General features: G+C 39.8%; 1 protein-coding gene across 1 annotated transcript; it reads right to left on the bottom strand.

Moving 5' to 3' along the window:
• Window positions 1–13,069: 13,069 nt before the first annotated feature.
• TRHR (thyrotropin releasing hormone receptor) lies at window positions 13,070–21,892 on the bottom strand. The gene is made up of 3 exons (XM_008923189.2): window positions 21,098–21,892; window positions 13,928–14,314; window positions 13,070–13,101 (listed from the first exon to the last, which is right to left on the bottom strand). Exons 1-3 carry the CDS (start codon window positions 21,890–21,892, stop codon window positions 13,096–13,098), a joined length of 1,188 nt encoding a protein of 395 aa, XP_008921437.2. The 3' UTR covers window positions 13,070–13,095.
• Between the last annotated feature and the right edge of the window lie 201 nt (window positions 21,893–22,093).

Raw genomic sequence — 22,093 nt, forward strand, 5'->3', positions numbered from 1 at the left:
TCTTGTGTCTCAAGCTCCATAAATTTGGCTTTGACAATGCTTGGTTAGGCTATATGCAATTCTGCCAAAAGAACTTACCTGAAATTCCTGTGTCTGAATAGCAATTGCCTCCAGTTTGGGTATTTTAGCTCTGTACCCCAGTAGAATTTGCCTCCATGCAACCTATGAAGTTGTCGAGATTCTATGAAAATTTTAAATTGTAGATGTATAAATTTCCATATGTAGAATTGGGATTCAAATATTTTGAGTATCTGCTTCTGTCTTTAATTCTCACTTTATTTTTGGATCTGAACATGTCAGTCAAAATCCTTGTACTTTGAGCTGGAGAATCAGAGGGAAGTCACTCTGGAGTCACGTATTCTCAAACTCCAAAAGGAAGACGATTTTATGGCCCAGTCTATAGCAGAACCTCCCAGTGATGAAAAATGAGTCTTGCAAAGGGCCCAAAACTGAAAAGCACGCCCACAAGAACCAGGCATTGGTGACAAAAATTGCCAAGTCTACTTTGATATTTACTGTGACTGAAGCAGTGCACCTGATTGCGTGAATTTTTTTTTTAATCTTTCCTAGCTGAAACAGATGGAATCTCTGAGACACACGGGCACTTTTTAAGAGACATCTTCCCCCAGCTTTGATTACTTTGAAAAGTTAAACTTCTACTGGCAGAAAACAAATCCTAATTCAAAGCCTAGATACTTACAAAGCTCTTTGGTTCTTCCTCTTTATCTTGTTAGAGGATTCAAGCTGCTAATACTTAAATATTTTGCAAATTAGGCCCTGAGTATCTCATTTTGCACAGAAAAACATTCCATTTTAATTATTTTGTTGAACATGAAAGCATGTCTAGCTCTAAGCAACCAGGCACTCTGCAGCTCTGATTAGCTACCCAAATATAAGCATTTTGCAGCTTTGATTACTCATCCATTAGGAAGAGTTTCTAGTTTTAATACAGAAAGATTATATTTGTAGCAAACTTAAAGCAAATATTCGATCTGAAAACAACAGAAATGGAGGCTTATTTCTTCTTCTCAAGAGACCTGACATGCTCTGGCCCATTTGGTGCTATATCAGGGAGATGCTAAAATGTGTTACTTGAAGAAAGCAATTTCTGAATTATACAGATGTTTTGTTCAGAGTGGATCTGCTGTTTCTCTGATGTGAAAGAACCTGCAATAGAAACAGTCTATGTATAATCAAGGATGCTCCTTGACTAGTCCTCATGCTGTGCTATTCGAGAAGCAGTGGCTGCTGAAAGGAGGAAGCTGAAGGGAGATGGAAGTGGTACATGTTGTGAAGGATTCTGGCATCTTTAAGATCTTGGGGAGTTAGGTCCAGACACTCGTCTCCTCAGTTTGCAAATTCTGAACCATGTTCTTGATATAAAATTCAGATTAAAAATATTTCTTACCAAACTTTATCCTTCAGTTTCATGTGGTATTATTAAAGGACATATAGCGTATTGCAATCTTGTTGTTTCCCTTGCTCCAGTACTTTGCATTTCTGAAACTACTCATTCCAAAAGGCAAATTCTGTTCTACAAATGCTGTTCTACAAGAGACAGTAATTAATACTGCCTGTTTCAACCAACTTCCGAAACTTAAAAAAAATCTTAAACCAATTTTTGACCTACTCCTGTTTACTGGTGGGATTCATGGTAACAGATGTAGAAGCAGAAGGTGTTTCTGCCCTTTTTTAATTTTAATTAATTTTAATTAATTTTCAAATAATTTCCTCAAAAGAGGGACTATGAAAATGACGTTCTAAAGATTGGAGCAATGATGGATTAGTTTGGTACAGCTCCTGCTTCTGCTGGCAGGGAATGATTCATGTGATATTCTCTCTTCATGTCACAAAAATTAGGTTTCAAACCCCTTAGTCATTCTGCAAAAGATGCCACAGTAACACAGCACTTCAACCACTACAGTGGTTTATAATTTAATTAATAAGAAAATTTACCCCTTTCCCCCTCAGTCCTCATTTCTCTTTTACAGACTTGTTACCTGGGGAAACAAGCAGCAGGGTGGCTGTACTGTTGATCAGTTTTCTACTACTTCTTTCCCAAGGGAGCTTTGCAAACTTTAAGTACTCAAACCTCATAAAAACACAGTCCCTGTTAATGCAAAGCATCTGTTATTTAGCTATACACTTTGCAATTGATATACTAGCCTGTTCCAGACATGTTATTGGGCAAACAACAATTAAACAACTGAAGAAAATAAGTTAAATAGAACACAGGACATCAAGAAATGCTCTATACAGCCTCTCTAAGTAGTGGAAACTGTCCTGAAAATGAATGAACAAACTGGGAGAAATTTTCTGTTGGAAATAATCCAAAGACACTGAGATGATTGGAAATTTTAACTGCAAGAAGAATTTGCATCCAAATACAACTCCTCATTTGGCATCAGGAAAACTCTCCAAGAAGCTGATTTCTTCAGAATCTTTGCACAGATAGGGCACCCCACCATGGGGAGCTGTGTCAATGCCTCAGCAGCAGGCTCTGCCCTGTGCCATGGGACCGAGGGATGTGAGCAACTTGCTGCAAGCTGCCTGTGTGTCTGGTTATAAATGTGTTGTGCCTTCATCACAGACACAATCTCAGCCTCTCTCTGCCTGTGCTGTGGCAATAAGTGCAGCCAAGACCATGAGCTTCTCAGAGACTGAGATAACCAGATTACAAAACATCAGAGCAGCACACATGGAAATAAATGCTCAAAGACATTTTTGCATGGGCATTCCCACAAAGACTCACTGATTCTTACAACCATAGTGATAGAGAGCACAGATCACAGGACAGTGTCCTTGCAATGTCCTTACTGATGCCAAAATCGAGAGGGTAGCATCATTCATGAAACTGAGGCATATGATTTACATGTACCTGTCAAATGTAAGTAGCTCCACAAAGAGGATATTCTGGAGAGCAGAAGGGACACTTGGCTTGTGGGGACTTGTGCTAGGTTTATGTGCCCGAAGAGTTTCACTGTTTTGTGTTAGTGAACAAAGGGAACAAAATTAAGTCAAAAATCAAACTTCAACTCCCTCCTAGCCACAAACCATCAAACGGGGTTTGCAGCATGAACAGCACAGTTAGGGATGATAAATGGCCTAGAGCAAAAAGGAAAGGATGAATGAGTTAGCTTCCTTTGGGGGAAAAATAAAAAAATAAATCCTTCTGAACAGACTAGAGAGAAAAACATCTTCACTCAAAAGTCTGGAGATTGAATCCCTGCTTCAGAGATTACCTGTTGTTCATTTCTATTACTGATGCCAATGTGGATTACACCCACTATTAATAAACACATATTTTAGTGATTAGCCTTACCAGATATACAATATAAATTTACTTTTAGCTACCTCACTGATGGCAACTGTCCTACATATCCAGTGTGTTCACTTGGTTTACTGAGAGATATCCCTTCAAAGAGTGTCTTTTGAGTATTGAAATAGAAGGAATTAAAAGCATTTATTTCCCATTTGAGATATTTTTCGATGCAGTCTTTTGTTCCCCTACTGTGCATCTCATGTAGACTTGCTGCTTCTGGCACAGTCATAGAGATTAGATTTCTGAAATACTGACAGAAGTCCAGCTATTTTACTGAAATCATAATCAGAAAAATCTGACTTCAGACATCTCTCATTAAGTGGGAAAATTCATTCCAGTGTCTTCTCTTATTGTCCCCAGAATGAGATTCGTGTTTAGGACTAAGATTCCATCAGCCTTGAAAAGTTTGACAAGTCTTATTACAGGGGTAAAGGGAGAAAATAACGCCCATTTCCAGATTTAGTCTTAAATTTTAACAAAAGACAGAGTTCATCTATTGCTTGCTATAGGCATGTGACAAATGGTGCTGCCATTGCTGGTAGGGTCACAACTCCTGTTTTATCCAGGTACACTGTAGCATGCTCATGACACCAACATGGGAGAGTGGGAGGAAGGGGGGGCATTGTTTGCAAAGGTGCTGTCTCCATGTAGGCAGTGGTGATGCTTCCCTGTGTGCAGTGAGGGATCTCAGGAAGGGGTCATGATCTCCAGAGCTGATGTGTGTGATCAAGGTGGAGCTGTTCTGTGCTTTTTGTGGCAGAAAACAGGGCACCAGTGGTAGGCTTTTTGTGCCAGAGGCAGCAACTGGAGTTGTGAGCTTGACCTACAGAGTGAAAAGCCAAGGGGATTAATGACACTGGAATACGATTTTAAAAAAAATTTGTAATTAGCCAATGCTATTCCTCAAAGCTTTTAAGCACAAAGAGGTCACTAAGCATATGCTTGTGTTTACTCAATTTGGTGGTACAAAGAACTTAAATAACACTTCAGCACAAACTTAGAATCTTTGAGAAAGGCACTTACAAAATTGAAGTTATTTAGTGCCATAATTACACACCATATACTCCTTCTATAGTGCTTTTTAACCATGTCCAGTTGGTCTTCTTTCTTTGCTCTATACAGCTCATTTCTCTTGTCCTTTTACTAGCTTCTGGTGAACAGCACAATCTGAAAACAGTATAAAACACTTATTCTATGAAAAATAAAATTCCAAATTTTCTAGAACACAAGTCCAATTTCAGATCTGGATGTAAAGGGTGAAGCTGCTGGCAGAGAACAAAACAACTGCTTTAAGTTTAACTTTGTTTTGGAGAAGAGAAATCATAAATAAAAAATAGTAAAGTCATTTAGTTCCACGAGGGAGAGTGGCTGTGCCTGTGCTAAGGCTCGAACTGGACCACCATCTGCTCACTAGCTTCAGACCCAACAGGCACCACATGGTCCGTGCCTGTACCATATAAATTCTTTTACCTTCAACAAGGGGGTGGCAACACACAAAGTTCTTATTTGGAATATTGCCAGGCCAGCCTAACTCCCATCCTTTCCCTGTGAAAGTGTAATTTGCCAGGGGCTAGATGTGCTTCAGAGATTGTACAACAGCTTAAGTGTTGGTAGCAGCAGAACAGAGCCCATCCCGAGCTGCCGCTGAATTCACTGCTATTCACTACATACAATTATCACCTGCAGAATAGTATTCCCGAGCACCAAAATACTTATTTTAAGAAACCAAAACAGAAGAGGTCTATTGAACTTCAGTCTGACACTCCAGAATGGCATAGCACCGGGGAAAAGAAACGAGAGTTTGTAATTTAAAAATGCAATCTTGCTGTCTGAGCTCACACCGCAGCCCCTTATGTTTTCTAGTACATCAGCCAAAGCAGTCTCTTTCAAGACCTTATTGCATGCTATTTTAGTGTAACAGCAATAGCTTTTGAAGTTTCTTTGATGTGCAACTTGTTACTAGACGTGATTTCTAAAGAATTAGACTAACCTGTTCTCACTTTAGTAGAGACATGGCCATCTGCCTCTCCCACACATCCACTTTATCCTCTCACAGTGTTGCTCACTCTTTTAAGTGTTGTTCTGCATAAACAGGATAGGATCTATCATTATATTTTAAAAATTTCATGTTTGCATCATAAAGAGTCAGTTTTTGAAGGGGCTTCCTCCCATCAGAGCTGTCTTTTCTCATTTAACTTCTAAATGTGTGTCCTATGCCCTAAATAACTTAGCAATCCTTTGTAATTTCTGCTAATTTTCCTCCTGAATGACAATGCCTGCCTGAACACAGTGTGGCCTGCGTTTCTAGATACCCTAAATCTTTCCATAATTGCCTTCTAAATATGCTTTGCTGTATTTCAGATAAAAATCAGTGGCAAATGAGACAAATTCGTTAACCCAATTTGCTGCCTGTAGTTTCCCCAGACACTGGGAGCTGCCTCATATTACTATTTTCTTTCATGTAGTTCTTGTCCAGAAGTAGAAAAAAAAATCAGTTTGTGATCAACAGGGATTTTTTTCATTGTTACATCTGTGGAGTTGGCAGCAGACTTGCACAATTACATTCTGAAATTGGTATAGACTAAAGGTATGCCCATGATATCTCTTACCTCACAAATGTTGGATGGGTGCTTCTTAATTTAGACTCTACTTGTTTTCTGTACTTATTTTATTGGAAGTTATGAGTTAAATGAAGCTTTTGGGTGAAAGTCTCTACTTATAATCTTATTTTCATTATTCCCTATTTAGATATATACAAGCTATAAGATATAAATAATTGTTAACAATGAGAAGGAGCATTCATATACTTTATACACGATAGAAGTTTACCATGTGAGATCGTTATTATTTTCCATGGTTTCATGCATTCTGTCTGTTTGTCCCAAGCTTTAGCCTTGGCAGACCAAGAGCTTTTCTCCTCTGCCTGGATCCTAAACGTGTGCAGAGCAGGAATACCTCACTGTCTGACATGCAGCCAGGGTATAGCTCTCCCAGTACAGATGCAGTTTGGCTTTCCCTCAACTTTTCCCTGCTGAAATCAAGAGCTGAAAGAGACTCCAAATGCCCGAGAAGGGTTGAGGAGTTCTGATGAAAGAGGAACACTCCATCAGGCAGTTGTAATCTGTGTAGGTCAGTGCTGGCATAGTGCATGTCTGCAGAGTGTTGGGTATTGTATTAGTATTGCTTTTGGAAACTGCATCCAGTGGTGAATGTAAGCTCATGTTTTCAGGAGGGAAATTCAGTGAAGTGTGGGCTAAAACTTGGAGTTCTCTGTGGCTGAAGGATGCCGAGGCCCTCAGGATCCCACCTGAGGCAAGTGCCCTGCCAGACACCAGTGCCCTGCCCCATCCTGCTGAGCATTTCCCCCTCCACCAGCAGCCCAGTGCCCTTGGCTGAGACCAGATTGTGTCCACTGCAGTGCTCTGCTAAGCAGAGCTAAGCTCTATACATCAAATCATAAATAAAAATTCATGTATTATAAACATTGTACAAAGACTCAAAACAATTAGAAAAATCACCTCTTTCGCTTGCAATAAAAGAGAGAGAAATGCAATGTACTGCAGAGGAATAGGGCAATTATGCATCTTCACCAAAACAAAAAAGTTCGTCTGAGTGGTAACAAATAAACACTCAGTTGATACAATCTAGAGCAGTTAGGGAAAGCTAAACAGTGAAGTTTATAGGGCAGAACTTAAGCTTGACGTAACGTTTCTGGGACATCTGCTCCACTGTTTGACCACATTCACAATAAAAGCTTTTTCCCAATTTTTAAGTAGAATTTGCTGTATTTTAATTTGGAGCTATTGCCTCCTGCCCTGTCACTTAGCATTGCTGAAAAGAGCCTTGGAGTTTCTCCCCATCAGGTATTTATACCTGCTGGCAAGATCCCCCTGAGCCTGCTCCTATGTGGGTTGAACAATCCCAGCTCTCTTAGCCTCTCCTCATATGTCAGATGCTCCAGTTGCTTCGTCACCTCTGTGGACCTGCACAGGACTCATCCCAGTATGTCCACGTCTCTCGTGTACTGAGAGGCACAGCACAGTACCCCACATGTATCTCACCAGGGCTGAGCAGAGGGGAAGGATCATCTCCCCTGACCTGCTGGCAGTGCTCTGTCTAGTGCAGCCCAGGAGGTTCATGACTATCTCTGCTGCAGAGGCCTTTTCCTGCCTCAAGCTCAGTCTGTTCACCAGGATCCACAGTGCCTCATATCTGCACAGCTGCTCTGCATCTGGTCAACCCCCACCGTGCAATAATGTATGGGTTATCCAGGCCCATGGAGACAACTGGAGTTGGGTACAAATGAAAAGACTAAGAAATCTACTAGCTGGGATTCACAAAAGTCACAAGATGGAAATGGAGCCCTCTGTCTTTATTTTACTAGGCATAGAACATTTACCCAAAAAATGAGAGACATGCATTCGGCTTTAGTCTAGCCTCTAGGGAATTCAGACTTTGCGTGTATCCTGATTCCCAGGAAACTGAGTTTCTTATGCATTACATTGAGGAAAATCAGAGCAGACCATGTAATTCTACTTATCCTCTTGAGGCTGGGTCCAAGCACAAGTGGCTGCCATCACCAGAAAAGCAAGGCAATACCCATCAAGTACAGGAATCAACTACACTGACCGTGGTGACCAAAGAAAAAAGTGGCTTTTGATCTCTGTCCCTACTCCAAAGATCTGGTGTTTTGGGGTTTTTTTGGCTTTGTAGTTTGGGTTTTTTTGGTCTGTTTGGGTCTTTTTTGTTTTATTTTGTTTAGTATTGTCCAACAAAATGTATAAATAATCCTGGTAGCAGGGGCAAGGATTCACCCATTTAAGCACTGTAACTACTACTGTGCTACTGGCAAACTACACTTTCTTCAGGAAACAAAGCTTGCTTTTTTCAAGATGCTCATTCTCCTACAGATGAAAAAGGATGCTGTTATATTATCTGTCCATTGCCAAGGACAGCAAGACAAAAGGTATGTATTCAAGTGGTTGTTCAAAAAATTAGACTTACAGTATAATTATCTTGTTCAACATTTTATTAGAGTAGCAACAAAAATCCATCACAGATTAATCTCAGCAGTGGAATGCACCAAAGAATTACAAAATGCTTCTTTTGAACAAAAATTGTTCTACATTTATCAATAGTATATTTCTCTGCACAATTTCACAGTCATTTTAATAAACAAATGTATAAACCACATGCAGTGTCAGAATGAAATCAGAATTATTCTGCTTAGGTGAAAAAGAAATTCCTTCTAAACCAGCTACTCTTACATGGTTTGTGGGAATTCAGATTTCCAGGATTCAGCTCCCAAATTAAGGAATTCTGGAATTTAAATCACTTTGTCTGGGCCAATTCACTGCTATTTGAAGTATCACTTTATCTCAGTAGTAACAAAAGATTCAGGAGAAAACAAACTCTTATTGAAAAGAAGAAAACAACAAATAAACGATTCTGTCTGAAGAAGAGATAACAAAATACTGAAAGGTCATTTTTAAATTTCACTGCAGTTTGTACCAAATGAAACAACTGTACAAACACGTAGTTAAGAAATGAATAGGCACATGCAGTATCGTTGACAGAACAATTTAGCTTTGCACATTCTTGAAATCATATATATTTTTTTCCATGGTGACAATGCTCAGATCTGGGGTTTTTTGGTTGGTTGTTTTGATGCTTTTTAAATAGCTTTGTAAAAAACGATGAAGAAAAATTTGTCTACTTCCGAAGGCTAAGTAACCGATCTGAGCCTTTACTGTGTAGCTGGGGAGTTACGGCAGCAGCTCCTGAAGTAGGATCATTCCTTCAGGACATTTTTTTGGATAGTTGTTTTTGAAGGGATGCTAATGAGACCTGTATCATTTGATTTATGCCATTTACTTCCACAGGAGTGTCATAAACGCCTTCACAATACATTGGAGCTGCTTCAATGTCTTTGATATATCCTTAACTTTGACCTCGAAGAGGTCATATGATAATTCGAACCAGTGTGTTTTAAATACACCTGACCTTTCTCATCTGGACAATTTACCAACACAGAAGATTCTGAAATCTCAGTATTTCACAAAGGAAGCAGCATAGCCCCAGAAGCCAGATGCTACAGCATCATCTCTTCCATTACATTCTGGGTAAAGTTCCAAATAAAAGTGCAATAAGAATGCAATCTCTCACATCAAAGACATTAAGTAAGCATATAGGCATGGATTTCAATACTGGTACCAATCAGACAATTTTTTCAAACTAAATGTGGCAGAGCAATTTACTATCCACAAAATAAGTATATAAAGATAAATAGTTATATTACTGCAGTCAGTAGTTGACATTCAGCCACTTTCACTTCTAGTAAAAGAAGTTTGATATCATTATCAATAAATTTAAAACCACGCAAATTTTTAAATAGACACATGCCCACATGTCTAATTTACAACATCTAGGTACAAGAAAAAAGGTTGATTGCTGCTATAAACAGAAGGGCAAACACAGAAATAGATCTAAAATCACATTAGCGTACTTGACAAAGTTTCATAGTGTTAGCTGTGGGAATCAGTATATAATTAGCGTGGATTTCATAATTAACATCTATAAAGACACAATCACAGCATGTTATGCGTTCAAATCACACCTTAACTAAAATCTACAATTTTAAATATTGCATTTTTGCACACAATTTTGCAAGCATCATCATTTCTGTTTGCACAAATAAATACCAGAAAAATTCCATTTTATTTGTAATTCCAAGTGATGGTGCACACAAAACCATCTACATAGATTTTAGCCCTTGATGAAACCTCACTAAGAATATGGACTTAAATACCTCACTTGAACATCTGAAACAAGAAAAAACAATTATGGAAGAGAGGCTGAGAAAGCAGAATTGACTTCTGATATTGTCAGTCTACAAAAGCTGTAGCTCAGTCTGTGCTCTGAAAAGTGTTGAGATAAAAGTGTTTGTGTTACTGTCATTACATGAATACTGAGCTCAGTCCTTACCCTGGCAGTTTTGCTCCTCTCTGGACAGTCAGGATTCTGTGTAATGCACGCTTTGCCTGATGTGAGTCCTGCCCATCTGCTCACCTTTTAAGAAAAGGAACTAGTTCTACTACCTCTTTAAAAAGTCTGGAAAGCAGAGCCTGCTCTGAAAGGTGCCTGACTGAAAACAGCATGTGAAGAGCAAAAGGATTTTCCGACACCGGCACCAGCTGTGGCCACTTCTACACCTTCTGCCTCCAGTTCAGATCTGGGGATTTTCTCTCATCAGCTCCAAGTGGTACTGGCTCACTGACACAAAGCCTTTGCTCAATCAGATACAGGAGCTTGCTTTGACTTTGAATATGTCTCTTGGCTAAGCAAACATTAATTCCTGTGTAGGGTTCCAGATAATTTATTTTCTCTCTGATAGGTGCTTTGGAGGAAATGTTACACAGGTGGTGGTACCTCTCCTTGACTTGCACTTGTGGTGGCAAACTGTAGCTTTAAGCATACGTGAGCAGTAAAGTGCCATAGAAACCTGTCATTTCACATCAAGCTCTATGAAGCAAAAGTTTATTCAAAGTGTATGTCACAGCTATAGAATTCTGTTTGTGAGACAACTGCTAGGTACTAACTCAAGAATACATTGGTATCCTTCTCTCTGATTCTTGAACCCCAGCCAACTTTGCTCACTTGGGTGTATGTGCCTTACTCTGACATTTTAGTTTTTCCTTATTATTTCAAAAGTAGTCTGGATAGCCCCCCTCCAGTCATGTGGGTGTTCAGGTGCCACAGTGCTGGAGCATCTGCACAGAAACAGATCCCACTGGATGTGCCTGGTGGTCTATGCTGCTGAGGCAGACAAGCTGGTAAGCCTCAGCCCCCCATAAATAAGGAAGAGCCACAATGCAGAGGATTTAGGAAAGATTGCAACACAGCCTGCATGGGTTCTACAGCTGGGTCTGCTCCAGCCAAATCTCTGCCAGCTCCTAGAAGTTGGTCAGACCTATACTGCTGATTAAAACCTCCTACTGTTGGTCCCTCCCTTGTCCTTGCCATCACTCTGCCAAGCTAGAAAGTCCCTGTGGAGCTCTGCAAAGTTAAAACAGGAGTTAAAACAAGGGTGCAGACAGAGCAGGATACAGATTGTTCACAGAATCACAGAATGGCTGAGGTTGGAAGGGACTACAGTGGATCATCTGGTCCAACCCCCCTGCTCAAGCAGGGTCATCCTAGAGCACAGCACAGGATTGCGTCTGGATGGTTCTGGAATATTTCCAGTGAGAGAGACTCCACAAAGTCTCTGAGCAACCTATTAACTTTCTTCTTCCCATACAGAGAGTGTTGAATAGAATCTTTTAGATGCAGCAGACACAGGTTCACAATTCACAAGTTTAACATTTAAATCGGAGGCCTATCAGGATATTTTTAGATCTCTTTAAGTTTGCAAATATGGCTGACTGTAAATGAAAGTGATGGGGAACTGGCAGGGTATGCAAAGTAATACAGACAGGAAAGCCTTACAATGCTGGAGGGGCTCTTTCATCCCACTCCGGATAGGTTTTTTACTAGAACAGAAAGGTTTTTTTCAAGTTTCTAAATGTCATATACAAGAGCTGAGCAAAATGTTCATGAAAAACAAGGCACCTTCCTCAGTTTCTGTTTCTGCTGCACAGAAATGGGAAAATATAATTCTAGCAAGAACAAGAGCAAAGCCAAAGCAGTACATGCTGTTTTATCTGCAGCTCCAACAGGGAGACTGTGCCCTCAGGCTGCTTATCATGGTTCTGTGTGGGAAGAGCATGGAAGCGACTATGCTGGCAAGTGATAAACCATGGTGACTTCTGTTCTGACAATACTTTATGTCCTAAAGTATTCTAATAGATAAACTTTGAGACAAAAAATTTAAAGTTGTCATTTTTCACTGAATTTTACTCTTTTCCCTAGACATTACCTATATTGAAGCTAAAACTACCCTGTAGCACTCTTAGGCAAAATTGCTATTGAACAAGGTAAGAGGAACTGGTGAACACCTGTCCAATACTCTTTAATATGTGCCACGTTCTGACAGAATTCAATAGTAACTGAGACTTACATTCAAAGTGGTACATCTGTAAACTAGATTGCTGAAAAAAACCCAAGATATTTAACAGCTTCTTAATAACTTTTTGTTTATTCCCTGCTGCAAATTCATTCAATGGTCTTCCTATTTCATGCTGCTCAAGGAGAAAATAAACTCAAGAAGAGAAAGATTTTTCACTCTTTGCAATCAGATACCTGTTATTGAAGTGTGCTATGATGCCCACAATTGGATTTGTTCTGATGTGGGATGAGGGAGTCACTGGCAGGTAATTACTGTTATTGGTGGTTCTGGCTGCTGTTGGACAGGCCCTACTGGTACTGCCCAGTGCAGCCACACAGAAGGGCAGCTCCTCTCCTTGACTCCCAGATTCACTGGGAGCATCAACCATTGCGCCATCTGCGTCCATGGATGTGTCCTAGGAAGCCTTGCTCTTCCTGAGAATGCAGACCACTCTTTGGCCAGTTAAAGAGACAAAGCATTTGGGTATTCCATGGAAGCCAACTCACCCTCCTGAAGTTACATTGTATTAAGTGCTTTGTTCAGTTAGTCTCAGCTGTATATTCTTTTCATTCCCCAAGAGGCTGTTTTTTCTTGTAGGGCACAGGCAGATGTGTAGAGATATATAGTAACCCTGCAATTCTGTGAGCAGAAATGTCTTTACATTTTATACAGTTCATTAGGAACAAAGCATCCAAAGGCTGTGGCTGTGTACAACAGAAGGTGTGCCTCAGGCCTGAAAATGAGGAGAGAAGAAATAAACTGAAAAAAAATTTTCATTCTCATACCACCTGCAAAAACAAATAAAAACTAAGCCTCTCTATAGATCATCTATATTTATAAGTTCTAAAGTATACAGGTCTACAAACAGCAGTTAAGTAGTATTGTGTAAAAAAGCATCATGAAATCAGTAACATGCATCATGATGTAGAAAAGAGCTGGATTAGAGAGAAGTGCTACACATGGAGATGTTGCTGCTGGCACGGAAGTTGGTGGCGCTTCCAGCACTTTCAGGACCAGAGTGCTGGTGTGCAGGAGAACCCTGTTTTCTCTTAGCACCAGCTGCATGGTGGCACTGGGCTAGTTAACTCCCAGCTGGAGAGAGGGGGTGAGATGCCAGAAAATGCCTCATTTCCCTCCCTGCAGGCAACCAGAGCACGGCTGGAGGAATCACTGAGCTCAGACATCCACATCACCCTCCTGCCAGAGGTATATGTGAGGCACCATGACCAAGCACCACTTTCTGATGCTCCACTATTGCCCTCTGCTCCTCAGAAAATAAGGCTTAACTTGTGTGTTAGTCCTTATCTTTCCCCATGCTGCAGATCCTCCACTTCCTATCATGCTTGGCACGTAGTCCTTTGAAAGCATTCCTTTCCAGACCCGGGCAGTACTCCCTCCCTGCCATGCCCTGTTTGGTGCATCACCTGCTACCCTCAGCCTTTCCCAGCCCCCTGCGGTGCTGCCCCAGCTGAAAGCAATCCCAGCACACCCACACGCCCAGCAACATGCTCCAGCTCATGAGGACTCCACACAAAACACTGAAATGTATTAACTGTTACCTCAGATGACAAACATGTATCACCAAGGGACAATTTTGCAGAGGCCAAGTAGGTATTGGTAACAGTAATATCTTCCAGCTCAGTGCTGAAGTGATCCGAATCTTTGATGACGTTATAATTTAGGGCGACACTGTAACTGGCAGGCTTCTTCTCCTGTTTCTGCTGGTAGTTGCAGAGTTTCCTGAAGGCTGCTCTGAATTTCTGGGACATGAGATTGTAAATTACAGGATTGATGGCACTATTTAAATAAATACAGATTCTGCAAAATAGCAGGAACCAGTTTTCTTGGAAAGGCCTGGAGAGAAAGGAATTGACCACAACTAGTGTGCGGTAGGGCATCCATAGGAATGCAAATAGGATCACAACCACAGCCAGCATCTTGGTAACCTGGGGGAACACAGAGGTAGGCAGAAGAGGGCAGAGGGTTAGTACTCACCTTGAAATGAACATGTGCATTCCTACACCTCTAGAGCCAAAGCAAAACTATGGACAGGCCTTTCAGTGGGAACTTCTAATGAATATTTGATTCAGAAAGTTTTTCTAAAGTAAGAAGGACAAAAAACTTGGTTCCCAGTTCTTCCTAGTTTTTGTTAAATTACTCTTTCCAGGTGATATCACAGCCAGATAATTGCTGTAGACCTTAGATTTTTCAACTTCTCATACATATGTACAGAAGTCAATTTGTTGGTTTTGTTATAGGTATTATGATAAAGAATGTGATGAAGAGCAAAGTTACTCTACAAATTGACATATCTTTATCTGTCTTCAAATGTACATATTCAAAGGCTACAATTTTATCTTATAATTCTACTCCCTTCACCCTCACTTTTGATTTCATTACAGCTGTGTTCAGTAGAAGTAAAAAATGAGATAGAAATACAATCTCCTTTTCTTGTCACCTGATACATTTAATTATGACTTATAGACTGTTTTTTCTAATTTTCTATTGCACATTTTAATAGAAACAAATGCAAACGTGGATGTCCTAGGTAGCTCAAAGGATGATCTTTCCTTATCTACAAATCACTTCTAAAAGAGCTATTCCTGTGAAAATTGCAGCAAGCAGTGAGGTGACTCAGTACAGACTTGCTCTGGCTCAGGAAGTCTCAGGACTCCTCACCTCACCCTGGCTCAGCTTCAGTCTGTGCCTCCAAACTGAGCAAATCCATTCAATGGAGAATAATCATTCATCATGGAAACAATCCACATCTAAAGGAAGAAAGTAACTATTTGTGGAGATTGGATGAATAACTGGACTGAGCCTAACTAACAGATGTGTTGCAGCAGGTAAGACATTCAGTAGATAATAGTCTACACAAGCATCAGAGTATTTTACTACCAGAAGCTCTGTAGGGCACTTTGTTACCAATCATTGACAATTTACATTTCTCCTGAGCATGTCTTTAAGGAAAAATTGCTGCTTTCTTGTCCACACCAAAAATCTTTATTGATATGGATGGGGCTGCACAGAAATAGTCTAGAGGAAATTTTGGTTCACTTTGTTTAGGTAAACTGCCATATCTTTTTTCAAATCACTTCATATGAAATAGAACTAAATGTCATTTGGGAGGAGGCTAATTGTTTGACATTGTGGAGTTCTAAGAGGACAAACTTTCAAAGAACATACTTTTTATTACCCATAAGTGTATACACCAAAGCTCTCTGAAAGCAGCAGTATTAGCATCCTCATTCATTGCTCAGGTGAAGGCAAGGATACACTGATTGCTCTTTTCTTGTGGATGTGCATTGCGTATTCTACATGCAGAGTACAAATTATTCCTAGTTAAGGAGATTGAAAACATGATTAAAAGGCTTTGAGCAAATCTAGCTTAGTGCAAATTTCAAGTATATTTTGAATGGCAACGAAGTGCTTGAGACTGAACATGGTGCTGGTTGCATACATTCTTCAAACCCTATCTTTTTATTTCTGAGAATGTTCTAAAAATATTTAAAATGTATTTTACTAAATAGATTCCCAATATTTTAATTCTGAACTAGTATTCTCCTTTTCTTTCCTACTCCAAAACCTTGTTATTCTAAGGAAGTGTTTTTATTAGACATTTTCATTACTGGTACTCAAAGTTTGGTAGTTGTTTCCTTCTCCTTTGAACACTAATCTTTCTTACATTGATAGGCAAAAGTGATAATCACTCTGGTGTTTTAAAGGCATGTACTAATATCTTTCTTGTGCTTGATGGTGTTCCTTGCAATGCACAGAGATTGTATATCCCAGTCCATGGTTTTGTAATAAAAAGGAAGTTATGCAACGAAGAGAAGGATTAAATAAATAGAAGGATTAAGGTCTTGATAGACTAACACCACAAGTGAAACCAAATTATAAGATTGAGGATTTCATGTAAGCCTTACAAAACTTATCTTGCATTGCAAGCTGAAATCTGTGCTTGCTCTGCTGTGACAGAACAGAGAGATTCTCAGGGGAGCAGGTCATCGTAGACTGCACCACTGTCTAAGACAGGACTTTCTCTAGAGGGTAATCTGCCTGTTATAACTGACCATGATGACCTTAGATGATTTGATTGGACTAAGCAACTAACTTTTTAAGACACACATAATGTTAAGTGAGCTGGATCCCACCTTAAGTATAAACAACATGTTTGCTGTCTAAGGCTGTATTTATTTTTCACAGTCCCCTTGATACCTGAGGAAACTAGGAATTCCTTTAGGGACAGTATGAAATCTACCTGCAAATATGTAATTCAGTGTTCATATTATGAACACACAAGAACAACATTTGGGATCTGTGGGCTGAGCTATATGGGATAAAGTGGAAGTGTGGGAGAGCTCAACACAGCCAGCATCAAGATCTGATCTGAAGGACCAGGCGGATGAGGAGCATGTGCAAAAGGGAAAAGGAAGCACACAGCTCAGATTGCGATTCCTTGAGCACATCAGCCAGAGAATGTATGGACTCTTAGCTGCTATAAAAAGAGGTCCCTTCCTTGCCTTCCCACCTGCTTCCCATGTCCCATGCTCTCTTTTAAAAGATAATGAGCTGCTTGCCAAGGTAGTTCAAGAACAGATACTCCTAGAAAAAAAAGGTTTCATTTTCCTCACATTTTCAAAGTTTTCTTGTATGTCAGTAAAATCCTTTTTATACCCTTCAGTTTTACATTCTCTCTCTCTTGTCTTCCTTGTGACAATGCCTGGGTCTTCAGGACATTTTCTTCATTCTGAGCAGAACAAAATTATTCAGATTTTCAGAAGAAAAAACATGAAAATTTTAGAAATGCTGAGAGATCCTAGTACTTGTGCTGCTAGAAGAAAAGAAGCACTGTTAGCAAATTTAAGCACCCCCTCAAAAACATAGCTTTTGTCCCTCGTACTCTATGCTGTAAAAAAAATTTAATATTGGTTGCTGTTACTTGTTAGGGAACCTTTGTTTTATTGCAAAATTTGCTCTGAATACTTTGAATAACATATTTTCTATTAATGAACTGACACCTTGTTTTCCCTCTTGACCGCTATTCAGTGCTGGAATTACTTTACATAAGAGACTGAAAATATCCTTTCTAATGAAGTTGAACATGGTCCATCCATTTACCTTCAGGAATAGAACCTCACTCCCCACTTTTCATGTATATATATATGTGTGTGTGTGTGCGTGTATATATATATATATATATATATATATATATATATATAATATGTTTTATACATATGCCGAGCTTCCCACCCCTCCTTGCCTCAGCTTAGGTAGCTGCCATCCACAGTTGTAAGGAAATGGTTATTTTATTCTATATTTTCTTCTTCCTTGAGCATAGAGCTATTCTAGGTGCCATAACAGGGTTGTTCCTCCATTGACCTGCTCTTTCCATTGGTGCTTTGCGTGAGGAAGCATCCTAGGTATTGAATTCAGGATGTTTTCCAAGTTGGACTTTGCATTTTTAGTCCATCAGCTCCTAATTCTGGACTGACTCTCATACTAGCGACATAAGTAAAGTATTGTCATTTTTGGAGAAAAAAAATGAAATTGTACAACAGTATGACTCACAATAGAAAGTATTGACTGTCTAATCCTGAAAGTATTGACTGTCTAATCCTTGGAAGCAGACATAGAAACACAAATATGCTGTATGCTATATGTATATATATATGCTATATGCTATATATGTTAGCTATATGCTAACACAATAAAAAGTTAAAAGGTTAAAAAGAAAAAGGTCTAAAAAACAACTGGACAATAGAGTCTATCTCTGTCATGAGTTGGAAACAGCTTCAGATAGTGCTCTTCAACTAAAACACTGTATGACAAGGAGAAAATGCTTTCCTACCCTGGTCAAAAAGTTTTGACCTTTTTTAACAATGGACCACTTTCCAAACATAGATGATACAGTGGAAAGTGCCATGAAAATTAAAGAAAATTATATGACTTGGCAGTTGGGTCATGCTTAATCCAGATTAGTCAAGCAATCCAGGTCAGACTAAGGGGAGGAAATGACTTTACATACTGCCATGTTGGATTAATCATCATAAAAAATGGTTATGAGACTCCTTAATTAAACCTTCATGAGGATTGAAGAAACCTATCTAACTTACTGTTTAATTCTGTTGTATTATATAAGTGTAAATTCATAGTAGGTTAATTATAATTATAATTATAATTATAACAATACTACTAATAATAATAACTAGTAGTATTAGTAATAATTATAAGCATTCAGTGGAACTGTACTGAATTTCCATGTCCAAGTTTTACAGTAGCAGGTTGGAGGGGTGGCCTCTGTGATAAGAAACCAGAGACTGCCCCGAGCTGGACACAAACAGTTCCATCCAGCTCCAACAGATCCATCAGGACACATCTGAGCCCATCAGCAAAGCTGGTGGTGTCTCTGCAAAAACATGTTTAAGGAATGGCAAAAATGCTAGAAAGAGAGAAAGAGGGGATAAGAGAACAAAAGAATGAGAAACAGCAGGGGAACACCAAAGTCGGAGGAGGAGGTGCCCTTTGGCAAGGCTGGCACTACCTGAAGGGACTGCAGCCAGTGGAGGAACCACACTGAAACAATAAAAGAGTGAGAAGGAAAGAGTGACAAGAGACCAACCTCTGCAACCTGACTGTAATACTCCCTGGCCCCACACTGCTGGTTGCTTCAGGGAAGGGATTGAGTGTAACTTGTGACTGTAACAGTGGGCAATAAATTGGCAATATTCATTTTCCCCAAGTCAACTCTGCATTGCCTATAACAATAACTGATAGTTTGTCTGCCTGTTCTTTTCTCCCCATCCCCAGGAGGAGCCAACCCACCACAGAAACCTTCGCAAATTTAATTTTGTAGAAATGTTCTTGGATAAACATGAGAACTACCACAGAAGTAGAAAGTGTACACCACATTTTCAGTCACATTTTCTCCAGATCATAAGCTGGGCATTGTATACAACTCAATCCCTGTAATGTAAGGATAGTTCTGAAAAGACAGATAGTTTCACATGACAGCAGGACTCACTGTGAGGCCAAACTATACTGTCAGCTACACCTGCCTTTGCCAGCGCAGCAGGAAATTTTCACTTGTGTGTCTTACTAACTCCTGAGGTGCTAGATTTTTTTGAATGTGGACTTGTGTTTTCTCATTTTACACCACTAGCTGTCTTTTTCATGCTGCTATTATATAAAAAATATTACTAATAATGCCACACTATCCTTGCTTTGCTTCCCATGTTGTACTGAATGTAAATGCAAGGCTTTACTCATAATGAGGCTACTTTAAGCAATCAGGTTACTTAGGCTTTTAGAAAAAGTCTTGCTGTCTTTACAAGACATAAAAGATATCACACTATAATCTTCACCTTTTGGTTTCATAATAAAGCAGTATCCATATTCGGCAGTTTTCAACGTAAAAGATTTGTCTGTTTTTCAAGTGATGCTAAGCACATGTAATCAAGCATGTGTACTCAAGTGATATTGAGAACTTGAATATCAGATTATCTTCTTCTACTAATTAATTAAAGAAAAACAACATTAAACAGTTCTTATCTGACTATTAACTATAATTGGCAACATAATTAAATATAACCTAGCCCACAAGTTTCTGCTGTGCATTTAAAAATAAGGCTCTAGTGCTCTGCAAGTGCTCGGTGCTCTAGCAGGAGCTCAGTTAACTTTCGAGGTCCATGCCATCTCTGTAATAAGAAAATGTGGACCCTCTCATTAAACAGTAGCAATCTATATAAAATAAGAAGAATATAAAGTTCAACCTGTCACCCAAGGGGGGCATTCAGGTTGTCTGAGCAGGTGCACAGCTCAGTTTTGCTTCCTGAGGGAGCTGTACAGCGTAGGGAAGCAGAAGCTTGGGGAAGCAACCCACTGGGGTACTATGCAGGGGCAAGAGCCAAGCCACTCAGCACGGAGCACTGCTTGCCAACGCTCACATCAGGCTGCCTGCTGCCAAGAGCCAGCTGTGAAGGATGCACCCTGTGTTTCTCAGCATTGCAGCAGCTGTGCTACTTGCTGCATGCTGTGCGAGTATGAGGCAGTGTGATTTACTGCAAATAGCCAGGCATCAATCTACTAACTATATTCTACTGGTATTATGACACAGGTCAGCATACATATTTAACAATATAAAAAGAAGCTAGTCAAACCTATACACCAGTTTTGAGCCATCAATACATAAAAAGAGAGACAGAGTAACAAAGATATTTAGCATTTACAAAGCACTTTTATATACAGATTTCCTTAAACAGACTTTTTGCAGGAGAGTTAGAGACAGGAAAAGTGGCAACATGATTGTCTTTGCTGAGTGACATGCTACCTTAGCTGGGACCAAACCTCAAGTCTCCCAGACTCCCAAGCTAGATCCTACTCTTCAGATCCCAAAAATTACTCAAAAGTCACTCTATATTTGGCAAGATTACTAACAGGCTGTTAATAAAGAAACTATAGTTAAAAATATTTCATTAATAATTGATGTTTCCTAAATGCTTTTTAATATGGGAAATAAAATACTATTTCTTTTTTGGTCCTTGCAGTAGGTAATAATGAATAGGCAAGAAAAAATACATATTTATGTGTATACATATCACAGAGTTTCAACTTGACTAGTTAACAAAAAGGGAGAATATATTTTACCTCTTTCCAGAGCTTCAGAACAGTGAACTCTAAGACAAGTACGCTTCACATTTCAGAAAGACATTTCAAACTGCTGTTCCTACCTGCCTTCGAGAAGCAATAGTGCTATTGAAACTTCTGTTAGTCATCTTGGAATTCACAGGCTTGCTTTGGTGAGCCACATCATTCCTCCACGTCTTACAGTTTTCTTTTGGGTCCGAAGGCATGGGGTTCAGGAACAGTATTCTAGCAATCAGGCCATAGAGCACAGTTGCCAATACCATTGGCACAACATAAAATATACCAAAGTCCATCATGTAGATAGGAGAGTAATAGCTCCTGGACACCTTGTAGCCACAGGACACAACAGTAGTCTCTTTGTAGGCTACTGTATTAATGTCCAGCAAGAAAAACCAGAGCATACAGTATATGGAGGTGAAAGCCCAGACAAAAATAATGATCTTTTTGGCTCTTGAAAAAGTGCACAGGAATTGGGCTTTGATTGGGTGGCAGATGGCTATGTATCTCTCAATGGTGAAGGCAGCAATGGAAAAAGAAGAAGCGTTGATGCCTAGATACTGGAAATAAGTGATGCAGAGACACCCCACGTAGCCATACACCCAGGATCTATATAAGCTTTCTGTGATATTGGGTAGTCCTGCAGCTACAAGCACCATGAGATCTGCTACAGCCAGACTCACCAGGTAGCAGTTAGTGGGAGTTCTCATGTGCTTGGTTCTGAGGACCACCAAAACCACCATGATGTTGCCCACAATGCCCAGTCCACAGATGAGGAGAACCAAGAGGATGGTAACCACTTGGTATTCAACTGTAATGATCTCCTGGCTTGATAGTGGCAGCACAGTTTGGTTCTGCTTGTCCCCTGTGCCATTCTCCATCTTCACCAGCCCACTGCTGCTTCTGCCCAGCACTCGATCTCAGCACCTGTTCTCCATGGTCATGCAAAAGGGTGAGTGGAGCAGAGTGTGGGTGATCTGCAGCTCCAAAGCACATTCTCCATGTAGTCACAGTCCCATTCCTGTGTCATCCTCCACTCCCCCGAAAGCACTTGGACTTTCAGTCTTTGTAAATTCAACTAC

Source organism: Manacus vitellinus, unplaced genomic scaffold (genome assembly GCF_001715985.3).
Source record: "Manacus vitellinus isolate BGI_N305 unplaced genomic scaffold, ASM171598v3 scaffold_1_pilon, whole genome shotgun sequence".
Taxonomy (NCBI): Eukaryota; Metazoa; Chordata; class Aves; order Passeriformes; family Pipridae; genus Manacus; species Manacus vitellinus.

What these genes read in the sequence shown, in the direction of transcription:
- TRHR (XM_008923189.2), bottom strand. Translation starts at nt 21,892, where the DNA reads ATGGAGAATGGCACAGGGGACAAGCAGAACCAAACTGTGCTGCCACTA. An exon ending in CTATTGCTTCTCGAAGGCAG is followed by an intron (nt 14,315 to 21,097) that starts GTAGGAACAGCA and finishes GTGTTCCCCCAG; the next exon opens with GTTACCAAGATGCTGGCTGT.